General features: G+C 57.4%; 1 protein-coding gene across 1 annotated transcript in view; it reads right to left on the reverse strand.

Moving 5' to 3' along the window:
* Positions 1 to 23,221, reverse strand: part of SLC9A3 (solute carrier family 9, subfamily A (NHE3, cation proton antiporter 3), member 3) — a 34,332-nt gene that overhangs the window by 963 nt on the left and 10,148 nt on the right. Inside the window, exons 2-14 of the mRNA XM_010857109.1 lie at positions 9,912 to 10,214; positions 8,046 to 8,206; positions 6,722 to 6,800; positions 5,948 to 6,125; positions 5,240 to 5,460; positions 4,066 to 4,268; positions 3,532 to 3,621; positions 3,378 to 3,448; positions 2,504 to 2,633; positions 1,360 to 1,475; positions 799 to 928; positions 438 to 614; positions 238 to 310 (exon numbers count right to left, since the gene is read on the reverse strand). Coding sequence (XP_010855411.1) covers positions 238 to 310; positions 438 to 614; positions 799 to 928; positions 1,360 to 1,475; positions 2,504 to 2,633; positions 3,378 to 3,448; positions 3,532 to 3,621; positions 4,066 to 4,268; positions 5,240 to 5,460; positions 5,948 to 6,125; positions 6,722 to 6,800; positions 8,046 to 8,206; positions 9,912 to 10,214 — 1,932 coding nt within the window. The remainder of the gene's footprint in view (positions 1 to 237; positions 311 to 437; positions 615 to 798; positions 929 to 1,359; positions 1,476 to 2,503; positions 2,634 to 3,377; positions 3,449 to 3,531; positions 3,622 to 4,065; positions 4,269 to 5,239; positions 5,461 to 5,947; positions 6,126 to 6,721; positions 6,801 to 8,045; positions 8,207 to 9,911; positions 10,215 to 23,221) is intronic.

Here is a 23,221-nt window from a genome sequence, read left to right on the forward strand (position 1 = left end):
GAGGACCACGCTCGGTCTTCTCGAGGAGGGGCAGGAGCAACTGGAGAAGGGGGCGGGCCACAGAGGAAGGGGATGGGAAGCCCAGGTCGCGGCCCTGCCCCCAGAGTGGCTGCAGCCTGTGGGGACGGCCCTGGTGCTAAGGGGGCGGGCTTCCTGGAAGTACAGCTGTCGGCACCCGGCTGCCCTCAGGTGCCCCTCAGCTCCTGCTGACCAGCGTCCAGCCATGGCCCAGCCTACCTTTCTCCTTAATGGTGAAGTCCTGCAGGGAGCTCACTATCGGCAGTTTCCCATTGGGAATGCTGCTGTTTCTCTGAGGAGCAGAAGGAAACCTCTCACAGCTCTGGGTCCTGTCTGATCTGCCTGTCCACCCCAGGGAGGCCTCTGCCCTGCCGCCAGGGTGCCCCCTCGGTAGTGCCTGCCCAAGTGTGCCCTCTCACCCGCTTCTGGGCACGCTCCCTCTTGAGCAGCTTAGCGGCCTTCTTGTGGGGGTTGATCCCCAGCTTGGCCGACTTGAAGGACTCCAGGCGCTTCCGCATGGTCCTGTGGAAGATCTCGGTGTCCTGCTTCTCGTCCTCATCTGCGGTCAGCCCGTGCCGGCTGTAGAGATGTTTGTACTGTGCAGGGGGGGTGGGGGAGGCAGGGTGGTTAGGGTGAGCTGGTCGTGTCCGCAGGGCCTGGGCTGCCCCCGGATGCAGGCCTGAACCCCTAGTCTCCCAGGAGCAACCTGCACTAAGTAGGGACGTGCTTTGCCCTGGGGCAGGACGGGTGGGGTGCCGGCTCTGGCGAGGGCACACCCACCTCCTGCCGGGGCTTGTACAGGTACTGCTGCAGCGTGTGGTGGGTGATCATGTCCTCCGCGTCCCGGATGCTCTGCCGCCGCTGCTCCAGGGACTGCATGTCCAGGCGCACAGCGCTGACGTTCTCCCTCCTGTGGGGGCCTTGGTGAGCAAGTGGGCACAACCACCTGCCCTCCCGCCTGCACCTCTGGGGCCTGGGGTCATCCCGGTGAGACCTTCTCCGCCTCCGGTTTAAGACTGACCCCACAGCGTGCCCGCCCCTCCAAAGCACCAGCAGTGACGCCCAGAACTGCCCTGCACTGGCAGGACAGAGGCTGGAGGCCTGGAATCTGGGACCAGCACGCCTGTCTGTGGTGGTGGGGGAGGGGCGCTCCTTGAGTAGGCTGCTGGACCCTGGCTTACTGCCTCACTCCAGCCAGCCAACTGACACGACAGGTGACAGACGCCACCGGCTCTGGCCCTGTTTCCCACGTGGGCAGCCCTAAGAGGCCCACTGGCCATGCCTGTGGCTTGGTCGGGGAGCCTGGAAAGAGCTTGGCCCACAGCGGCTCTGGGGACCTACAGGAGGTAGGAGACAGAGGCCTCCACAGTGGAGGGGCGTGGGGTGCTGAAGTCCACGTTGACCATGTTGTCTGTGCTGGGGGAACGGATGAAAGCCAGGGACCCACGGCGCTCTCCCTGCAAGAGGAGGTGGCCTTGTCAGTCACTGGCCTGGCCCCAGGGAGCCCCACCCTGGGGTGCTGTTCACTGACCCCGAGGCACCTGGGAGAGCCAAGACCCCAGAAACCACGGTGGAGGCCTCGCTGGAGCTGGGAGGCTCACAGAGGCTTGTGCAAAGGACTTGGTGCTTTGGGAAGCGTGGGGAATCCCCATGGGATGGGAGAAGAGGCCCTGTCCCCATGGGGGCTCCAAACCAGCTGCCCTAGTTTTCCCCAGAAGAAAAACCCCAGCCTCCAGAGACAGACGAAAACCAGGCAGAGCAGAGTCCACAGGCGTGGAGGTCACACTGCCGAGTGAGGTGCCCTAGGAGAGCAGCTGGCCCTCCAGGGAGACGGTGGAGCTGGGGAGGGCAGCCAGGTGAGGGCCAACCTGCTATGGCAAAGCTGGTGCTGTGGGCATTGCTCACGGGCACAACCACGGTGCAGAGGAGCCCACAGGCTGCATCATAGGCACCAAGGTGGCAGGCGGCAGGGGGGGAAGGGAGGCTGGTGCCCTGCTGGGAGCCTGTCACCAGTGGGGACTGGGAGCCATAGAGGGTCCCCAGGAGAGGATGCAGCCAGCAGGGGTCACCACCCACCTTCCCAGCCCCAGGGAGGCAGCGAGGCCTCAAAGGCTTGTGGTCAGAGGGGCTAGGATTCCTGCTCTGAACTTCCTCAGCTGGTCGGAGGTGCAGAAGACAGGCCTTCCACCCATGGCCTTGCCCCGGCTGGAGCCTGGAGCTTGTGCTCACTGGGGTCTGTGACCTCCGACCCAGCACCGCAGAGCGGGAGCTGTGGTGAACCCCACTTTCAGGGTGCCTGAGGGCCCTTGAGCTCAGGTGAACTGCAGCTGGGGCAACAAGAAGACCGTGTGTCGCCCACCAGCTGCCCCCACCCCTGCCCGGGCCTCAGGGTGCAGACCCCAGCACTGTCCACACACGGGTCTGTCTCGCCTCTTCCCGCCCTCCCCCCACACTCCTACAAAAGAGCAGACGAGACGGCCAATACCTCGGCCACGTAGCTGATGGCATCCTTCAAGTTGAGCTCGTGGAAAACGTTCAGAATCCGATCTCGAGACTTCTGAGCCGACCTTCTCATGAGGATTTTGCTGAGGAATTTCCTATCAAAATTGGACCACCTGCGAGGACGAGTGGGTCAAACCAATAGTGGTCAGCACTTGGACGGGTCTGGGTGAAGCCCTGGGATGGAACCCTAGCAACATCCAGACTCGTGGTGGACACAGCATTGTAGCTGCTGGGTGGGATACTCAGTTTCTATTTACTGTGACAGCCACACAGGCAAGCTTTGAAGTGAAAGAGATGACCCTCCATGTGCCGCTGAACGCTGCCTCACGGCCCTGTGGCCGCTCTACCTTCCTGTCCGACGGCAGGGTCATGGTGTGTGCATGAAAGTGGGATTAACCTTCTTCTGTAATGCGGTCATGCAGATTTCCTCTGACTGCATAACCCTGTAGGAAGATGGGAGGAGGGGGGGATTTAAAGGGGGGAATGGGGTCCCAGGAGGAGAAGTAGGATTCTAGGAGGAGAAGGGGTTTAAGGGGCTCCAGGGGCAGGAAGGCAGAAGGGGAGTCCCAGGAGGAGAAGCAGAAGTATTTAGGAGAAGGGGCTTGGGGGGACTCCGGGGGCAGGAGGGGAGAAGCGGGGACCTGAACAAGGTGGTGAGTGGCTCTGGGTCCTCCGAGGGCAGTATTCTGAGGTCACTGGGGCTCAGTGGGGTTAGGGTCATGGTGATGCCAGAGATTCGCTCTATAGCCTGTGGGTCCTACAGTCGCTGGTTAAAGAAGAAGGGGACTAACAACTGAGATGAACGTGCCTCTGAATTTTCCTGTTTCAGTTTGTCAGGGGCCACTGCAGCCACTCACTTATCTCTCAGATAATTGTGTCCAATTTGCCCTGATATGTCCTCGATGGCCGAGAGGATGTGGTCGAAAGCCTTTGGAAGGAGAGGCAAGTGGGTCAGCGTCACCTGGACAGCCCCTTCCTTCTCCTCCCTCCTGCCTCGGCCCTTCTCCCTACCCGGCCGTGCAGCTTCTCGTTGAGCTTGGGGTCTCGCTGTTCACTTCTCTTCACCTTCAGCCACTGCACCAGGGGCTTGATGGTCAGGCCCTGGAAGATAGGCACCCTGACCCTGAGGCTGGGCCAGGCCTCACCCCAGACCCACACCCCACTGTGGCCCACTGATCCTGAGCCCACCTACCCCAAAGGGGCAGAAGGGGCCACCCCTTGGCCAGGACCCAGGTGATCTGTGCCCACCTCCTGGCAGAGGAGGCCCTGCCACCTGCGGGTCACTGGACGTCCTTGGACGCCCCTGGCCAGCTCCTTAGAGTAGCCAAGAGCCAGGCAAAGCGGGGCCCTTTCCTTCCTGGTCAATGAAACATTAACTGGGGCTCTGTTAACCAGCAACGGCCAAGGAAGGAGGTTTCGAGGCCAAATCGTGCTGTACCTCCTGTGGGGCCACATGAAAACCTACAAAACTGCACCTAGTTACTAAAATTATCAACCCAGTTAGGCCTGGCACCTGGGAGGGTGAGGCCTCTCCACCACCTGTACCTGGAAGATGACGGTGAAGAAGATGACAATGATGGTGGTGCTGACAAACAGGTTCTTCTCCTTGACCTTGTTCTCGTCCAGGAGGACCACCAGGGCATAGGCCACAGCTCCTCGGAGGCCGCCATAGGACATGACCACCTGGTCTATGATCTCCAGCTGCACCATCCGGTACCGATTCAGAATCCAGGTCTGCAGGATGACCCCTGTGGGGTGCAGCGTGCACTCAGCACTGGGGGGATGCAGCACCTCTGTCCCCGCCATCACCCCCTGCAGCCGCAGTGGGGGAGGCGTCACACTGGGAAGCTGCCTCCTCCCACGAGCGAGCAAGCAAGAGAGCTGGACCAGGAGGCACCACCGTAGCCCTGCCCACAGGTCCCTTGTCCTCTTTGGAGCTCTCTGGGCCCCCACCTGCCTCTGCACCCCAAGCTGTGCTCCAGCTGCTCTGGAAATTCCTAGGTCTCAGTGTGACCATGTATGTGACTGCCCAGCAGCTCCAGGACAAGAGGCCACCCAACCACAGGGCCTCTGTTTCCCTGAGCCCTCAGTCCAGCAACTGCAGCCAGAGTAGGTGGGGGTCACCCGACTGCCTTCTCCCCTCCCCAGCCCTGGGTCAGCACTGCACACCAGGGACCAGGGACCAGGGCTGGGTGGGGCCGCAGGGGCTCCTGCCTCTCATGTGCCATGGTGACTGACACTGTCCCCAAGTGACCACATCCAGAATAAGTCAGTGGGAAGCCACATGGGTTCCCCTGGCTTCTGGAATCTTCCACTTGTACCTCAAGATGGTCTTATTTCAGTGATGAGGCTATAAGACTGAGAAGGCCTGTCCGTTCACTGAGGGTGACCAATGTCCTGGCCAGCCTTAGGTTCCCCAAGGTCTCCTGAACCTGTCATTCACTGTGCTATAGGGCTGGGGGCTGGGGGCCAATGTGTGTCCCTGGTTCTGCAGACTCCCCATGGCCAATCCCTGCTGTTGGCTGACTATGTCCCTTCACCCCTCTGTCACCCTCCATCATCCCCTCATCCCCATCACCCTCCATCATCCTCATCATCCCCCTCATTGTCCCCACTATGCTCATCACCCTCCTTTCGTCCCCTCATCCGCCCATCATCATCATCCCCCCATCATTCCCCATTGTCCTTCCGTCACCCCCCATGCTCTGCACACCCTCACCTATGGCCCTGTACACGGAGATGAAGAGCAGTGTCAGGAGCACGAAGGCTGTGTTCCACTTCCAGATGAGAGGGTCCACAGCCGAGATGCCCAGGAACATGAAGATGATGGTCTCGGCCCCACTGGCCAGCATCTTCATGGTGTAGCGCACGGTGGTGGCTGACTGCTCTGAGATGTTGGCCTTCACGTACTTCTGACAGCAGATGCCACAGAAGGTGATGCTGCACATAGGACAGCCTGCCATGAGCGCTCAGGCCAGGGCTAAGCTCCCACCAGACCCTGTGGGGCTCAAGCCCGTCTCCCGGAAGGCAGCACCCTGGGGCCCCTGCATCCGGGGCAAGCATCCCCTGCTACTCATCAGCACTCCTCTTTGTGAGCACAGGGCTCCTCCTAGGGCCTTGGTGCCCTGGACTGGCTACCCTGACACTGTTTGTGGGCCTCTGGGGGCCTGGGTCCCACACTGGAGGGAAGGGGGGCAGCTCTGAGGGTCAGAGCCCTGGGAAGGGCTGTGTGGGGGCAGAGCAGGCACTGCAGCCTCTGGACCGCTCTATGAAGACGCCAACTCCTTAATTAGAAGACTAAATAGATCAAATTCTTCTCCCCCATAGGGAGTTCCCGCCCGCCCGGGGAAGTGGCCAGGCCTCCCCTGGGCAGGTCCGCCGGGCACGCAGCGGCTGGTGGGTGGCGGGCCAGTGAGGGGGCACTCACGCCAGGATGGCCGACAGGGACAGCATCTCAGACGTGAGGTAGGACAGGTAGGAGAGGACAAACACAAAGCCAGGCTCGATGATGCGCACGTGCTTGGTGAAGCGTGTCACCAGGGAGAGCAGGAAGGCGAACACGATGCCCACCAGCGTGCCCCCCAGGCTCACCACGAAGAAGGACACTGCAAGGACAAGGAGTGCCGCTGGCCTCTGAGCAGCCCTCTGTGGCTGCGGCGTGGGCGAGCTGGCCTGACTGACTGACCGTTCCCCATTGAGGTCCCGGGTGACCCCAGAGGCACCAGCAGCTCAGCAAACAAGAGGCTGATTCTTTCAGCGGACAGAGGCTCTGGCTCCACGGGGAGGGGAGAGCACTGCACCAAACGAGGCCCAGCTGCCCCACCGCGGGGGCAGTGCTGAGACCAGGAGCATTGGTGGGGGGTTGACAGCAAGGACCAGGCCCTGGGCTCCCAGGAATGCCATCTGTAACTGTCCCTGCCCAGAGGGATTCCCAGGACCCCGGAAACAGGATCCACGTCCTCCCGTGGGTCTGTGGGGGCAATGATCCTCGCCGCCCAGGGTGGCTGGGGCCTAGGAAACCAGATTAGTGGAACCTACCGGGGAGGGAGGGCGCCTGTCACCGAGACTTTGAAATGGAAGCATGTTTCCCTGCACAGGCTGTGGGTTCCAGCCTGGCACAGATGCTGCCCCATGGGGTCCATGTTCCGGAGAAGACACTGGCCCTGGCTCCCCGCTGGAACACAACCCACCAGCCACACACCTATTCCTTTCACGCAATCCACGCCGGTCACCTTGTCACCACCCAGCGTCACAAAAGATTCAAACACGTTGTACAGGACCTGCGGGGACAGAGACAGACAGGACCCCGTCAGCCTGCGGTCAGCACTGACTCCTCCCCGTCTTGGGCCCCAGGCCTAGTGAGACTTGGGCCGAGTGAGGAGACCATGGCAGCAATCTGAAGGGAAACTGAAAACCGCTGGGGGAAACTCATCTGGGGCAGTAGTGTGGGGTCTGGGGCGGGAGGACAGTCTGGGAGGAACAAGAACTCTCAGAGAAAACCTGGCCTTTCCCGCCCTCAGTGAAGCAGGGCGGCCACAAAGCCAGCCTGCTGTGATGATCTTTAGTTTGCTTCCCAAGACACACCCAGAGTTTCATTTGCAGTGACTTTGCCGTTATGTGGCCCCCGTCAGTGGGGAGGCACCCCTGGCATCTTTGCCTGTTGACATTCAAACCTCATCCTGCTATGACGTGGCGATAAATGCCAAACACCTCATCCAAGGCTGCGGGGCTGTGTGTGTGGGAGGTGCCCGCTGTGCTCTGAGCAAAGCTCCTGAAGGATGCACTGGCTCCATGTCCAGGGGAGGGGCCTGGGGGCGACCCAGGTCGGGGGGCTGTGGGGCCCTTGGGAAGAAATGTTTCTGTGTCTCCAGGTCTGTGCTCTCCAGGGGGGAGAAGGCCCTCACGGGACAGATCGCAAAGCTGTGTTTATGGAAGGAAATCTGGTGGTGTTGCTGCATGGGGACTGTGTGGGAGGGATGCCACAGCTGTGAAGATTGGGGGAGCAGAGCACAGCGCCCTGCTTCTCCCGCTTCCTCCTTCGTAAGGAAGACGAGCCTCATAGGAGCCAGGGAGGAGCTTCCTGGCTTGAGCAGAAGTTCACGCGTTTATGGGACGTGGAGGCTGAAGGGCTTTTAGAGCAAAGAGGAGACTGGACGCCCACTAAGTCTGCGAACCGGCAGGGCTGAGGAGACCCCAGGCAGGTGCTCAGCCACACCGCTGACCGGCCCTCTGTGCTGCCCCTGGGACCGCACTGCTCCAAAGCCCATGGCCAGCGTGGGGAGGATGGCCTCTGATATCCGGACAGGCTGCCCTTTTCTCTGGGCTACCCAGAGCCGACATGGACCGCCAACCTTCAGGCCGCGGGCACACTGGGCCTGGCTGAGTTCCCCTCCTTGATCTACATGACACCGTGATCACCCACAACTCCACAGTCAAGGGCAGACACCCGATCTGCAGCTGAAGCTGGGATGCCAGCAGTGAGACCCTGAAGCAGGACCGGGAGGTGCATCCTGCTGGGCACTCACCACGGTGACAGCGTCGTTGAGCAGGGACTCCCCAAAGACGATGATGAACAGCACCTCGTTGACGTGCACCTCCTCAAACACGGCCAGCACAGCCACCGGGTCCACAGCGGCGATCAGGCTGCCGAACAGGAGGAAGTCCAATAGCCCGATGTTCAGGTCTCCTGCAAGACGAGTGGACCGTCAGGGGGAGCCCTCCTCCCTGGAGGGCCAGTCCTCCCTGCACCGGCCCTGCCAGGAAGGTCCCAGGGACGGGACTGTGGGCTCAACGGCTGCTGGACTGCGTGTTCCAGGACCCTCCCCCACTTCAGCCTTGCCCACCCGTGGGGCCTCTTGGTGGCCCGGGGTTTCTGGGTGCTGGGCTGCTGTGCCCAGATGCCCCTAGGACGTCTGCTGCCTGGCCCACCTGTGGCCACCCAGGCTGACCCTTCCTTGGCGGTGTGCCCCAGCCTTGGGGCAGACCTCAGAGCCGGGAGCGGGCTGACAGCAGAGACCAATCCCTGTCCACTGGCTGCAGGGCCGGGCTCCGGGTGTCCCCTGGGTGCTGCCCTGCTCCATGACGTTGGCTGACACCCAGCCGTGACCACTCCATCCCAAGGACGGAGCACAGGCCTCAGACGGCTATGGCCCCTCAGGGAGCCAAACCCCAGAACGTTCCCTTGGGCCTGGGGGCCAGAAGTGGCCTTAGGCTGTCCCAACTACCTGAGGGCTCCACCAGGGATGGCAGTCTAATGTCACCTGCGTGGCCCCTGTGGCCCGGGCGTTGGGGAGAACTGGCCAGGTGTGTTTGGCATTACGCCAGCCTTGCAGGGCTTCCATGGCTGGGCTTGGGGGTGGTGCTGGATGGCTGTGGGGACTTGAGGAAGCCCGCACTGTCCAGAGGTGAGGACAAAGTCCTAGGTGACTCCTGCAGATGGGGTGCCTTAGCCCTCAATGTGTTTCTCAATGTGTCTTCTTTGTCACTGTGATTTCAAGGGAGGTCGTGAGCCCCACTGGGAGTGCTGGGAGTGAATGCTCTTCTGTCAGAGGGCCTGTCCCTTGTCTGGTTCAGCTGGTGGAAGTGTTTGAGGCCAAAGCTGAGCCGAGACTGCTGCCCAGGGAGGTGCCAGCACCCCCACCTCCCTTGTCACCCCCAACACCAGGAGCTCAGCCCGTAGAGCCCAGAGGCACATGGGAACCAGGCTGAGTTCAGGGCCGTGCCATTCGGCACGTATCCTCGGCCTTAGTGAGCAGGGCCCCACCTGCTCATTTCCCGGGTGGATAATGACCGACTCCCAGGTGGGTGGGGTGCACCTCAGAGGTATGCCAGGGCTGAGGTTAGTAACCAACTGGCAGGAAACACAGGCAGGGGAAGAGCCGCAGACACAGAGCCCACATGATGGAGGAGAGGCTTGCCCGCCTTCTCCCCGCCGGATTGAGTAGAAACGATACCCAACCTTCTGCGCAGGGGCAGGTTTACCTGGGCTCCATGGGCGTGGGGCTCAGGTGTTGCCCTCTGCCAGAGGTCGCCTCCTCCTTCCCTGGGGTCTGAGGCTGGACCCGACCTCCCTGTCAAGGGGGAGGGACAGCAGCCGGCTCGTTCCCAACACCCCACCCACCAGCCAACCTGGTCGGACCAGACTTCATTCCCAAGCAGGACACATGCCTCGGCCTGAGGATGGGCGTGGACTGGCTGTTGATGAATTAAAACCCAGGAGGGTTAAGTGGCCACTGGTGACATCTCTGAATGACCCCTACACTCACTCTCCTTTTAAGTCTGTGTTCTTTGTCTTGTGCTTTATTAGACGCAGCTTCTGGGAGCCTACCCCGAGGACCCCCAGGACCCTCCAAGAGCACCCCACCCCTGGGCGGGTGGTGGTACCCACTCACCCATCAGGCCACTGAGGAAGACACCGTAGAGGGACAGCCCAGTGGTGGCCGCGTTCCACACGGTGCCGATGACCGCGTACAGCAAGATGGTGCCCAGGTTGCCAAAGAAGAGCCGGTTGGGCATGAAGTAGCCAGCGTCCAGCACGATGGGTGGCAACAGGTAGAAGAAGAACACCGTTGGCGTGAGTGAGAAGGAGGCGATGTGGTCGGCTGCCAGGACAATGCCGCCCAGCAGCAGGCCCAGCACGATGAGCAGGGCACTCTCAGGGACCACACTGGTGACCTTGTGGGACAGGTGGAAGCCTGTGGGGGGAGCGAAAGTCAGGGGGCCAGCCTGGCTCCACGGAGAGGACTTGAGCTCAGGAAACAAGGCCCCAACCTGGGGCTGTGGCCACCTCCCTCCCGCCCGCGCTCATGCAGCTGAGAGGCCCTGCTGGTCCACCCAGCCCTGGGACACCGTCCTCAGAGGTCTCCTGCCTCCTGCTCAGAAAATGGCCCCCTTTCACAGGGAGTCCCCCTGGTAGAGTCAGGCTGGAGGGGCTGCGTGGCTGCTTTGACAGAGGCCAGGTGGGCAGAGCCCCCACGCCCCAGGCCCCACGGACCCCCTCTGACCTCACCCCCCATGCTGTATCTGGTGCCCTGGACCCCCACCCTGCCTGAAGCCCCACCGTATCTGCATGGGAGTACCCCCATGCAGGATGTCCCCCTGCCCTCCAGGAAGACAGCCTATAAGGCCAGGCACTCCAGGGCGCCCCAGCTGCAGTCACCCCCACCACAACAGTCATGTGCTTGGGGACAGCAGGACTCCAAAGGTCTGCCCACGAACAGTCAGACCCCTCGGCCCCCTTGCCCATCAGCCCTGCCAGGACCTCAAGGAAGGTCCCACTATTGGGGCCACTTCTCCTTTGTTTTAAGACTCCAAGGAAAAAGTGGTAAGAATCTTGTGTTAAGTCTGATTTCAAAATAATTGGAATATTGACAGAAGAGATGGGTGTTTGAGATAGTTCTCTTTTTCACTCATGCTCAGATCAAAACTCCTTCAAAATTCGACTTTAATTGAAAAAAGAAGGGAAAACCACTAGACCATTCAGGTATGACCTAAATCAAATCCCTTACGATTATACAGTGGAAGTGAGAAGTAGATTCAAGGGATTGGATCTGATAGACAGAGTGCCTAAAGAACTATGGATGGAGGTTTGTAACATTATACAGGAGACAGTGATCAAAACCATCCCCAAGAAAAAGAAATGCAAAAAGGCAAAATGGTTATGTGAGGAGGCCTTACAAATATCTCAGAAAAGAAGAGAAGTGAAAGGCAAGGAGAAAAGGAAAGATATACTTATCTGAACGCAGGGTTCCAAAGAATAGCAAGGAAAGATAAGAAAGCCTTCCTCAGTGATCAGTGCAAAGAAATAGAGGAAAACAATAGAATGCGAAAGACTAGAGATCTCTTCAAGAAAATTAGAGATACCAAGGGAACATTTCATGCAAAGATGGGCACAATAAAGGACAGAAATGGTATGGACCAAACAGATGCAAAAGATATTAAGAAGAGATGGCAAGATTACACAGAAGAACTGTACAAAAAATATCTTAATGACCTAGATAACCACAATACTGTGATCACTCACCTAGAGCCAGACATCCTGGAATGTGAAGTCAAGTGGGCCTTAGGAACCATCACTATAAACAAAGCTAGTGAAGGAATTCCAGCTGAGCTATTTCAAATCCTAAAAGATGATGCTGTGAAAGTGCTGCACTCAATATGCCAGCAAATTTGGGAAACTCAGCAGTGGCCACAGCATTGGAAAATGTCAGTTTTCATCCCAGTCCCAAAGAAAGGCAATGCCAAAGACTGTTCCAGCTACCACACAATTGCACTCATTTCACATGCTGGCAAAGTAACACTCAAAATTCTCCAAGCTAGGCTTCAACAGTATATGAACAGAAAACTTCCAGATATACAAGCTGAATTTAGAAAACACAGAAGAACCAGAGATCAAATTGTCAACATCATCATAGAAAAAGCAAGAGAATTCCAGAAACCATCTACTTCTGCTTCATTGATTATATCAGAGCCTTTGATTGTGTGGATCACAACAAACTATTGTGGATCCCAACAAAAAAATTCTTAAAGAGATGGGAATACCAGACCACCTTACCTACCTCTGGCAAAACCTGTATATACATCAAGAAGCAACAGTTAGAACCGGCCACATGGAACAACAGACTGATTCAAAATTGGGAAAGGAGTACATGGAGGCTGTATATTGTCACCCTGCTGATGTAAAGTATATGCAGAATACATCATTCAAAATGCTGGGCTGGATGAATCACAAGCTGGAATCAAGATTTCCAGGAGAAATCAATCACCTCAGAAATGCAGATGACACCACCCTCGTGGAAGAAAACGAAGAACTAAAGAGCCTCTTGATGAGGGTGAAAGAGGACAGTGAAAAAGCCGGCTTAAAACTCAATATTTGAAAAACTAAATCATGGCTTCTGGTCCCATCACTTCATGGCAAATAGATGGGGAAACAGTGGAAACAGGGACAGACTTTATTTTCTTGGGCTCCAAAATTACTGAGGTTGGTGACTGCAGCCATGAAATTAAAGGATGCTTGCTCCTTGGAAGGAAAGCTCTGACAAACCTAGGCAGTGTATGAAAAAGCAAAGAGATTACTTTGCCTACAATGGTCCATATAGTCAAAGCTATGGTTTTTCCAGTAGTCATGTATGGATGTGAGAGCTGGACCATAAAGAAGGCTGAGTGCCGAAGAATTAATGCTTTAGAACTTTGGTGTTGGAGAAGACTCTTGAGAGTCCCTTGGATAGCAAGGAAATTAAACCAGTCAATCCTAAAGGAAATCAAGCCTGGCTATTCATTGGAAGGACTGATGCTGAAGCTAAAACTCCAATACTTTGGCCACCTTATGAGAAGAGCTGACTCATTGGAAAAGACCGTGATGCTGGAAAAGATTGAAGGCAGGAGGAGAAGAGGACGACAGAGGCTGAGATGGTTGTTTGGCATCACTGACCAGTGGACATGAGCTTGAGTAAACTCCAGGAGGTGGTGATGGACAGGGAAGCCTGGTGTGCTACAGTCCATGAGGTGGCAAAGAGTCGGACATGACTGTGTGACTGGAAAACAAAGTTCTGTTTATTAAGAAGTCTTCTTTTGTATTCTAAGGATTGTCTCCTGAGATGCGAGGACCCAGGAGCAGCGGGGTCAGGGAGGAGGCAGAGCACAGGATGTGGTCCACGAGGTCCAGCCAGCAAACAGCCTGGCCGACGGCCCTAGCCCCCTGAGACCTAGGTTCCGATCCCGGAGCCCCACACCCTGTCCTTGGCCTGACTCCTCACTGGCGACCTGTGACATTTGGGGGCTAGATGCTGGATCTCAGAAGGTCTATCTCTCTTCCCCAGGACAGTCCTCTCTGGGTCTGGTTGAGGCGCAGTGGGGCAGGAGTGGGCCCTGCTCTGTAGCTCAGGGAGCCTCAGGTCTCAGCCAGTGGGGCAGAATGGGCCCTGAGGCCCTGAGGACCCGCTGGGTGTCCCCCAGGAGCCCGCAGGCCTCCTGGGCTCGGGCACCGCGGCAGCAGCAGGTCATCTGTATGTCAGGACAAGGTCCCACTTCTTTCTCTGATAGTTTTCATGGGAGTCCTGTGAGGGCGGCCACCCAGGAAGACAGGGTGGGGTCCTGCCTTCACGGACGATCTCAGAGGCTAGGAGGCTGGCGCCTCATTGTTTCCATGGGACACGGTTCCCAGCCCACAGGGGGGCTGCCAGCTGCATGGCCCAAGATGCCCACGCAGGAGACTGCCTGTGAGCTCGGGCTGGGGGGCCAGAGTAGGGGCCACGCTTCCTGGAAACCCTCCGGCCCCGCCCTGCCCATCAGCAGGAGGCCTGAGCTTGGTCTCCCTGAGGTCTGCAGGCTTTCGACCCCCCAGAGGGCCCTCCGAGCCCAGGATGGGAGGGTCCCTGATGGGGAGACAGGCAGAAGCCCAGGAGCCCAGGCCTCGCCGCACCTGCTCCCTGCACACGCGTGTCCAGCTGGCTGCCCACCAGGGACGGAGGGATGCGTCTCTTCCTTCACGGCCTGCTCCCATGCCTCAGCCTGGCCCAGAGCCCTCCCTGCGGGCCCCGGGCCCCACCTGGACGCCAGGCTCAGTGGGCCTGGACCCAGGAGTCTCTGCTGCTCCCTTGGAGTGATGCCGTCACAGAAAGGCCTGGGCTCTCGCCTGGCCTCCCAGGGGTTCACTGAGTCCACGGATGATGGCGTGTCCTCTCCTTTCCCTCTTGCCACTTGGCATCTGGGAGCTGAGTTACAAAGTCCGCCCAGAGCCAGAACCATGGTGCAGCCTGAGTCCCCTGCTTGCTGGGCTGCTGTGAGGCCACGCTTCTCCCGGGCTGCGCGTGGCCTCCGCTCCTGCACCTCAAAAGCCCCAATGAGCCCCGAGTAAGCTGCATGGAGGGCCGCCCTGCCAGTCCCAGCTGCTGTTCCCAGAAACCTGTGCCTCCTGCCCCGGCCAGGCTCCATGGGGCCACATCTGGTGACCACTGGTTGGGGGCCCCTCTGAAGAGGCCAGCACTGCAGGGTCGTCAGGTCCAGGGCCAGGTGTGGCCAGTGCCAGCCGACCCCAGCACACCCCCTGCCAAGACAGCAGGCTGGTTTCAACTCAGGCTCAGAGTTTGCTCTTCAGCCAAACATCTCCCCAAAGTAGACGTTCACGGCTGGTCTCAGATCACAGTTGTCTTTGGCAGCTGTGGGGCCAGCGGGGCAGGAAGGTTCCAAGGAGCCAGGTGACCCTTAATGACGACAACAACAAAACTCTGCCCTTTGGGACTCGGAGTCCTAATCCTCTGCCACATTCCTGTATGGTTACTAGAAAACCTTAATAATTTGGACAAAGGGTGGATAAGACATAGGCTAACCTCTGACCAGATGCTCCTGCTTGGACGGAAACCCTGAAAACCCACAGAAAAAGTGATCTGAACTTTTCACCCATTGAGAAAAAATACATGCACACACATACACTGCTGCTGCTAAGTCGCTTCAGTCGTGTCCAACGCTGTGCAACCCCATAGACGGCAGCCCACCAGGCTCCCCCATCCCTGGGATTCTCCAGGCAAGAACACTGGAGTGGGTTGCCATTTCCTTCTCCAATGCAAGAAAGTGAAAAGCGAAAGGGAAGTAATTCAGTCATGTCAGACTCTTAGCGACCCCATGGACTGTAGCCCACCAGGTTCCTCCATCTATGGGATTTTCCAGGCAAGAGCACTGGAGTGGGGTGCCATTGCCTTCTCTGACACATATACGCACACATACACAAACCCACACACATACACACACATAGACATGCACACACACAGTACACACATGCACGTATACACACCACAGACACATACGTACATATACACACGCACACACACACACACACACACACAAGTGTGGACAGATGGGCATGCCATTCCAATTTCTGTGCCCATCGACACTGGATACGCGCCTCTGAGCAGGGCAGGGCCGGCTAAGCGCTCATCTGTGTCCTGAACAGACACCCGCCTCACAGTGGGAGGCACACCTGTCCCTCATCCCAGGCAGGTGGGAAAGGGCATCTCCCGGAGATTTAATCTGACTGTCTCATTGTGAGTGAGGCTGAGTGTCTGATCTCATTTGGGAGACATTTCTTCCTATTCTGTGACCCGTGTATCGTGGCCTTTGCTACTGTTACTGAGTTATCAGCCTTTTCTTATCAACAGGTGGCTCTTCACGCACGTGCACGGGTGCATTTTCACTTTCAAAGGTCAGTACAGTTTAGTTCAGTCAGTCGTGTCCAACTCTTTGCGACCCCATGGACTGCAGCACGCCAGGCCTCCCTGTCCATTGCCAACTCCTGGAGCTTTCTCAGACTCATGTCCATTGAGTGAGTGGTGATGCCATGCAACCACCTCGTCCTCTGTCGTCCCCTTCTCACCTTCAGTCCTTCCCAGCATCAGGGTCTTTTCCAGTGTATGTAGTTTATTTCTAGGATCTCACTGCATTCGCTCTTCTCCAGTCTTTACTTTCGTCACTGTGACACTGTCTCAGTGTGAGCTTCTGCCCTACTGTGTCTGTGATGTCAAAACCCACGGGACCTTTCCCGTTTCTCGCTGTTGTTTTTCTCCAGGAGAGCCCTCCATCCCCTGCTCCCGCTCCCACCCCATCACGTGGCTCTGTCCGCCCCACTGCCCCCAACAGCAGGAGGCCGCCCTGAGGCAGGCTTGCCGCCATGTGGTCCACAGCCCATGCCTGGAGCTAGCGATCGGGGCAGACAGGGCTGTCCCTCCCTGTGGTCTGAGGGCTCCAGTGTATGGTTGGCCCCTGGTTCCCAGTTGGTCTTTCTGGTCTTGGGGAGGGGGAAGCAACAGTCCGTGGGGTGGGTGTGGGGCTCCTGTTCTCTGTCCTTGCCTGTAGCTCTGGGTCTCTGCATGATGGGAATTCCTTGCGAGCAATCCTCCAACCCGGCAGTCAGGCTGCGGGTGGCGCTCCCCTTCTCCCGTGACCACCAGACGGCAGTCTGCATGGTAATGAGCTAATTAAGCTGAAGACTTGATTGATTTTAAATGGCAATTTGTGAGTGGCTCAGCCATTAAGCCCATAATGGGTGTTTTAGAAGCTAGTGGGCCAAGCTCCAAGCGCCCTGGGCCAGCACACCTGCTGTGGCCAGCCCAGAGATGCTGTCCACCCACCAGGAGGGTGGCCGCTCCCTGTGGGGTCGTGTTCCCGTGGGCCAGACCCTCCCTTCAGCCTTGGCCTGAGTGTGGTTAGGACAGACACTCCTGCCACAGCTTCCGTGAGATGACTGGGATGACCGGCGGCCAGAGCACCTGCTGGGCCCTCTCCTTCCTGCCTCTGAGGCCCCAGGTGGCTGGGTCTCCTGGGGAAGCCGGGAGGATGGTGGGGGAGTCGCGGGATTGCCACTTGCTCCTCCCCGCCGCCTCCCAGCACCCTGGTTTGCACTGGGGGGACCTGAGGGGGGCCTGGTGTCCAAGGGCCCAATCACCCTCCTAACCTTCATCTCCTTTACTCTGAAGACAGAAGGGCCCACAAAGCAAGTCAGAGCAGTGAACGTGGCACCTCGAGCCACACCACTGCGCAGTCTCCGCGTCCAGCACCCCAGAGCCTGGGCGGAGGACATGGAGCTGGGCCATGGACACAGAGGGCCCTTGTCCCAGGGGAGTGCCCTGGGAAGCGAGTGTTGGGGGCAGCCTTTCCCATCAGAGCCGAGTTTGCCAGGAAGCCCACTGGCTGGGAGGACAGAGACCACCCAAGGTTTCCAGGACTCAAGCACCTCGCGTGTCAAGGGCCAACATGGGGCCCGAGTGTGCGTCCACTGTGGGGCCAGGGCCAGGTCGAGACCCACAGGCCACTTCATGGCCAGGAGCTATGGGGGTGGCCAGGACCACGCAGAGCACTGGTGCCCGAGGGAGACAGGACGGCTCTCTGTGCAGGACAGACCGGGGGCCTCGTGGAGGCTGGTCCCCAGGAACTGTGTGAGGCTGGCCTGGGGCAGCCTGGCCTTCCACAGGGACCTCCCAGCCCACAGGTCACTGACGGCGGAGGCCTGGCAAGTTACAGCTAATTGAGCTCAGCCACGCGATGGTCACAGCACGGGACACGTGCCTCGACCTGTAATTACAACCCTCGGACTGATGTTAAAGGTCAGAGGCACCCGCGCCAGCCAGCCATTCTGGAGGGGCCCCCGAGTAGGGCGGGCGCTGGGAAGTTACTGCCAACCATCTTCACACCCCCTTGGATCGTGGCCTGGGACCTCAGGCCTGGGTTCAGGCTGTCCGAGGCCACCGCCCCCAGGATCTCTCAGCAGATTCAGCTGAGTCCACGCAATGCAGAGGCACGGTAAATCCCTTGGTTTTACTTTAACGTGTACATCCAGACCTGCTTCAGAGCAGCCAAACAGTGCAACGCTTCCAGAGAGAAGGGTGGGAGGCCTGGGGCTCTGCCTGCTCCAGGGGACAAGCGGGTCCACATGGGACCTCAGGCAAAAACACACAGACATACACACAGGACACAGACACATGGGGACACACAGACACATTCAGGGAAACCCAGACATAGGGACATCCAGACGCACAGAGACACCCAGACATAGGGACACCCAGATAAACACCCAGGGACACACACACTCAGGGATATCCAGACATGCACACAGAGACACTCAGACACAAGGACACCCAGACATATACACAGGGACACCCCACACACACACACATGCAGTGACCCAAACCCACACAGGCCCCAGTTCTGACTCTCCAGTCCTCTCTACAGCCATGCTGTGGTCTCCCTGAGGCCCCTTTCTGGACAGACACTGGCCCAAGGACCCTCATTCTGTCTTCAGAGGCATCCACCCAGATGCCGTCCCCTACAGAGCAGGCAGCAACCACATGGCAGTGTGACTGATGATGTCACATATAATTATACACACTCAGAATCAGTTCAGTCACTCAGTCATGTCCGACTCTTTGTGACCCCATGGACTGCTGCACTCCAGGCCTCCCTGTCCATCACTAACTCCCCGAGTTTGCTCAAACTCATGTCCATTGAGCCAGTGATGCCATCCAACCATCCCATCCTCTGTCGTCCCCTTCTCCTCCTGCCCTCAATCTTTCCCAGCATCAGGGTCTTTTTCAATGAGTCAGTCAGTTCTTCGCATCAGGTGGCCAAAGTATTGGAGTTTCAGCTTCAACACCAGTCCTTCCAATGAATTCAGGACTGATTTCCTTTAGGATTGACTGATTGGATCTCCTTGCAGTGCAAGGGACTCTCAGGAGTCTTCTCCAGCACCATATTAAAAGTAATAACAGTGTTTTCAAATGAAGCCACGCGTGAGCAGCCTTGTCTCTGCCCACAGGTGGGTCTGCAGCCACCAGCCCCTCTCCACAAGCTGCACCTTCTCCCCAAGAGCCCTCTCACCCGTCTTCCGCGTCAGTCTACAAGCCCCACGTAGAGAGGCGCACACTTAAGCTCTGCTTTCATGAGATTTCATGACTGGCTCTAACTTAGAGTTTGTGACAGTTACACCGCACGGCACCAATGGAGCCGCTCCCATTGTCCCAGCAAAGGAACCACTGTCAAGAGTTGTCTGGCCATCTGTGCCCTGGTTAATGACTATGAGGTCTGGAATAAACACCCACAACACTGAAGAGAGCCCAAAGACAGAAACCAGAGGGACCTACGCTTTGAGGAAGAGACCAGCACGAATCAATTTCCATGTTTCCTTATGGCTGTTTTCCAAAGGGCAGGTCTTACTGGGGGTCATGCAGAGTAGCCGACACTCAAACAGAAGCCTATAGCCTGACTGGATTGAAAAATCAGAGCTCAGGGTGATCACAGTAACTGAAAAGGGAGGAGGCAGATCCCAGAAAGGAAAGAGCTTGACAGGCCAAACCCCAAATTCTGTATGAACTCTTGAAATATCTGGCTGACCCTTGAATCACACACAAGAGGCAGGTCCTGAGATGCCTGCAGAAGCTAAAAATCCAGAGATTTCAGCTATTGTCACCACAGGGAGACACACTTGGAGTTTCAGCCCAGTCTTGGCAAAATAACAGTGACCAACAGCAACCACAAAAATCAGTGCTCTCCAGAAGAGCTAACAGGATAGAGTCTCTACAGTGCTTCAGTTACGTGTCCTGGAAACCATGCAAAAGCACTAGACATGTGAGGAAATGGAAACAGGACCCACAAACCAGTGGAGACCTCAAGGTGACCCAGACGTTGCTAAATCCTTGTAGCAGACAAGGATTTAAAAAGCTATTGCAACCATGCTCAAGGATGTAAAGGAAAATATATTTGTAATGAATTAACAAAGAGTCAATCTCAGCAGTGGAATAGAATAGAATTTGGTTTTTTTCTTTTCTTTTTTCCTAAAAGAGCCAGATAGTAAATTGTTTAGGTTTGTGGGCTATACATTCTGATTTTCAATTACTCAATTTGTCACTGTAGCACAAAAACAGCCATGACATGCATGAACAGACAGACACCATTGTGCTCCTATTGACACAAACAGTCAGCCAGCCCATGGGTGTAATCTGCTGGCCCTTGAAATAGAATATATCTAAAAGAACCAAATTGCAACTCTAGAACTGAAGAATTCAATATCTGATACAAAAAAAGTCAACAGGTAAGCTTAAAAGCAAATAGAGACAACAGTAGAAATTTCCCAAAGTACAAAGAAAAAGATAAAAAGTGGACAGAGCCTCAGTGGTGTGTGTGATGCTAACAGAAGATACAGCATGTGTAAAGTTGGGCCCCTAGAAAGAGGAGAGGGAAAATGGGGTAGAAAAATCTGAAGAAATGACAAGCAAAAGTGTCCCTGATTTGATGAAAAATATAAACTCAGAGACTTCAGAAATACTTAAGATTAGATGATTTCTACTGATCTGTCTTCCAGTGAAGCTGGAGCAGGTGTGAGGAAAAACTAGGGTGCAGGGCAGGTAAGCTTGAGGGGCCAGGGCCTCAGAAGAGGGGGTTGAGTAGCTGCTCCAGCTGGGCCCCGAGCCGGGAGCCATGGCAGAGGCCCAGGTGCAGACGGATCATGCAGACAGTCACAGGGCGTGCTTGCTGGAGTAGCTGATGATCAGGTCACTGAGACCTCACTCCACAAAAGGATTCACTGAACACGAGCTATGACAGGCACACACCAGCAAAAACAGCCAAGGCAGGAAGAAGTAAGGTTTCCATCAGGGTCACACAGACCCCAGCACCACACGAACCCTCTCTGCACGAGATGTAAAAAGGGCCCAGAATGGCATGTACTCAGTGACTCTGCTATTATAGAATGGGGAAGCTAGAGGCTGGTGGCCCTGGAGGCCAAACAAACCAGAAAAGGCATTTTTTACAGTTCTACGATTCAAGAACAGAAAGTTAATTACATCACAGGGAGCCATCGTGGGAGGAGACAAGCCAACCTCAGTGGGGCTGGTGGTTGGCTTGGAGACTGAGGGTAACAATCAGATTTGCCTTGAAGTCCACTGGAGCCAGGACACAGGACACTTCACTTTGCTGGGGGAGGAGCGGGAGGAGGGGGTGGTGCTGGGCTTGGAGAATCTGCAAACATTTCCTGTAGGGGAGCAGGACTACATCTCATTGCCCTTTACCATCTGAGCTACCAGGGAAGCCCTCCATCGACCTTTATACTTTCATGTGAAAAATTTCAGCAAGGTGTTTTCTCCAAGGACATGTTTTCTGCAGATAAAGTGTGTGGTCAATGTTCCAAGGTGTCATAAACCATGCCTGCCGTTCACGTGGCGGCTCTGTCGCTGCAGCCACCACTATCAAGGTGCTCCCAGCATGGCCCCCAAAGCCAGGACTTTGTCATGGGCCACTGCCCGGAGCCAGAGCAGCAGGAAGCCGTGGGACTATCGATTTCTGATATGGACACCGCGCTGCAGAGGGCAAAGGGTTCCCAAGGCAGGGAGGCCATCAGAGGACCCCACATGGGCACCAGGTCATGAGAGAAGCTGGAATGAGAAGCTGGTTCTCATCCCCGGAGGAGAACAGTACTGCCAACACCCTCACTGGGACCACTCTGCACCCCCAGCACGCAGGAGGCTGAGGACCAAGTGCAGCAGCTGCCCCAGGACCCTTCCCTGGATGCTGCCCCTCCCACCAACGCTTCCCCCCGCTGGTCCCCAGGACCCCCCATGGCCCCCCACCCACCACTGCTGGCCCCCAGGGTCCCCCATGGCCCCCCTGCTGGGGCTGCTCAATGGAGCCCCACCTGTCTGAGGGATCAAGAGTCAGGGTTTCTGCACATTCGAGTGCTTTCTGTTCTGAGGTCACTAGCACGTTTCTGTTTTATCCCTTGTAGACTAGGTTTCCTCATCATATGAGGATAAGGCTAGACCTTTCTGGGCGGCCATAATGATGAAAGTCAGATTCCTGCAAGGAAGGTGGATTAAACGCTTCTTTCCCAAGCCAGGAAAAAATAAAAGGGCGATGGTGTCATTTATTTTCTTTATACTTAGATTTTTGGTGGGGCCAGCAGGAAGGAGGGACCTGAAAATGCTGGCATCCCAGCCCTTGACCCACGCAGCCCACAGGCTCCCACTGGGCCCCGTGAGGTCTGGCCGCCCGCGGGCAAGAACAGCCCACTGGCCGCCGCTGGGGGTGGGGATGGGAGGTCTGGGGCCCGAAAGCCAGTGGCCGGATGACGTGAGGAAACCTGCGGGAAAAAGAGCCTCAACCTCGACCAAAAACTGCGTTCAGCGATTACAAACCTTTTGTTAAATATGAGAAAATACTGGAGCAGAAACTGAAGACTCAACGGAGGAGCTGGAGGATGAAGCTAGAGGTTTCTCAGGAGACAGAGGACGAAGACAGAGGAACCAGCGCAGCGGAGGAAATTCAAGAGGAGAAGGCGCACACGTTCTCTCAGAGGAGCTGGCGGGGAGGCTGCCGCGGGCTCCGGGTGACCTGCCCACAGGGGCCCCGCACTGCGAGGCAGACACGTGCCCCTGAAGCGCACCATTGCCGGGGGGCGGGGGTCCCCAGCGTGAACCCCGTGGGTCACAGGCTGCTGGGGGCGGTCAGTGTCACCTCCACTGCACAGCCAGGCCCTGAGCAGTGGGAGAGTCGCGTCTGTGGAGAATGAGTCCACACAAAGGGGTCTCCCCAAGGCCGAAGGCATGGAGTGCCAGGTGAGGTGCCAGTGGAGGGCAGAGGCTGAGAGCAGGTGCTGGCCTTGCAGAAGGCTCGAAGCAGCGAGCAGGGGGCTGGAGGCCAGCAGCCTGGGTCGGGGAGAGGGGGGCATAAATAGGACATTCAGTGTCAATTCGGAGGAAACTGCACCGCTGACCCCGGACGGCACCGGCTTCAGGAAAAGGGACGGGCCCACAGGGGCCAGAACAGCGCGCCTGCTGCCCCCATGGCCACCTTCTGTGTCCCCAAGCGCGCGTGCTGAAGTCTGTGCCGCAAGCCTCCTCTGGAGGGGGTGGGGGGGTTCGGCTCCGCTCGGCAGGACCGGGGCGAGAGGGTTTCCAGGGGAGACGGTCCCCTGAGGCCCAGACCAGAGTCCACGCCTGCCGCCCGACCCTGGACTTCCCTGCCCCGACAAGACGCCGGAGGCTGTGGCCCCCGCCCCGCACACACCTCAAGGGCCGCGACGGGAGGGGGGCCGAGGACCTTGCTCCCGGACGGTGCGTCTCGTTTAACTTTAACTGCCCGCGGTAAGGCTGGGGCCGTGCGGATGTGGCTGACGACAGCCAACCCTGGCCCCGCGGCTCCCGGAGGCGGGCGGGGGCGGTGATGC

This window comes from Bison bison, unplaced genomic scaffold (genome assembly GCF_000754665.1).
Source record: "Bison bison bison isolate TAMUID 2011002044 unplaced genomic scaffold, Bison_UMD1.0 scf7180017864377, whole genome shotgun sequence".
NCBI lineage: Eukaryota > Metazoa > Chordata > Mammalia > Artiodactyla > Bovidae > Bison > Bison bison.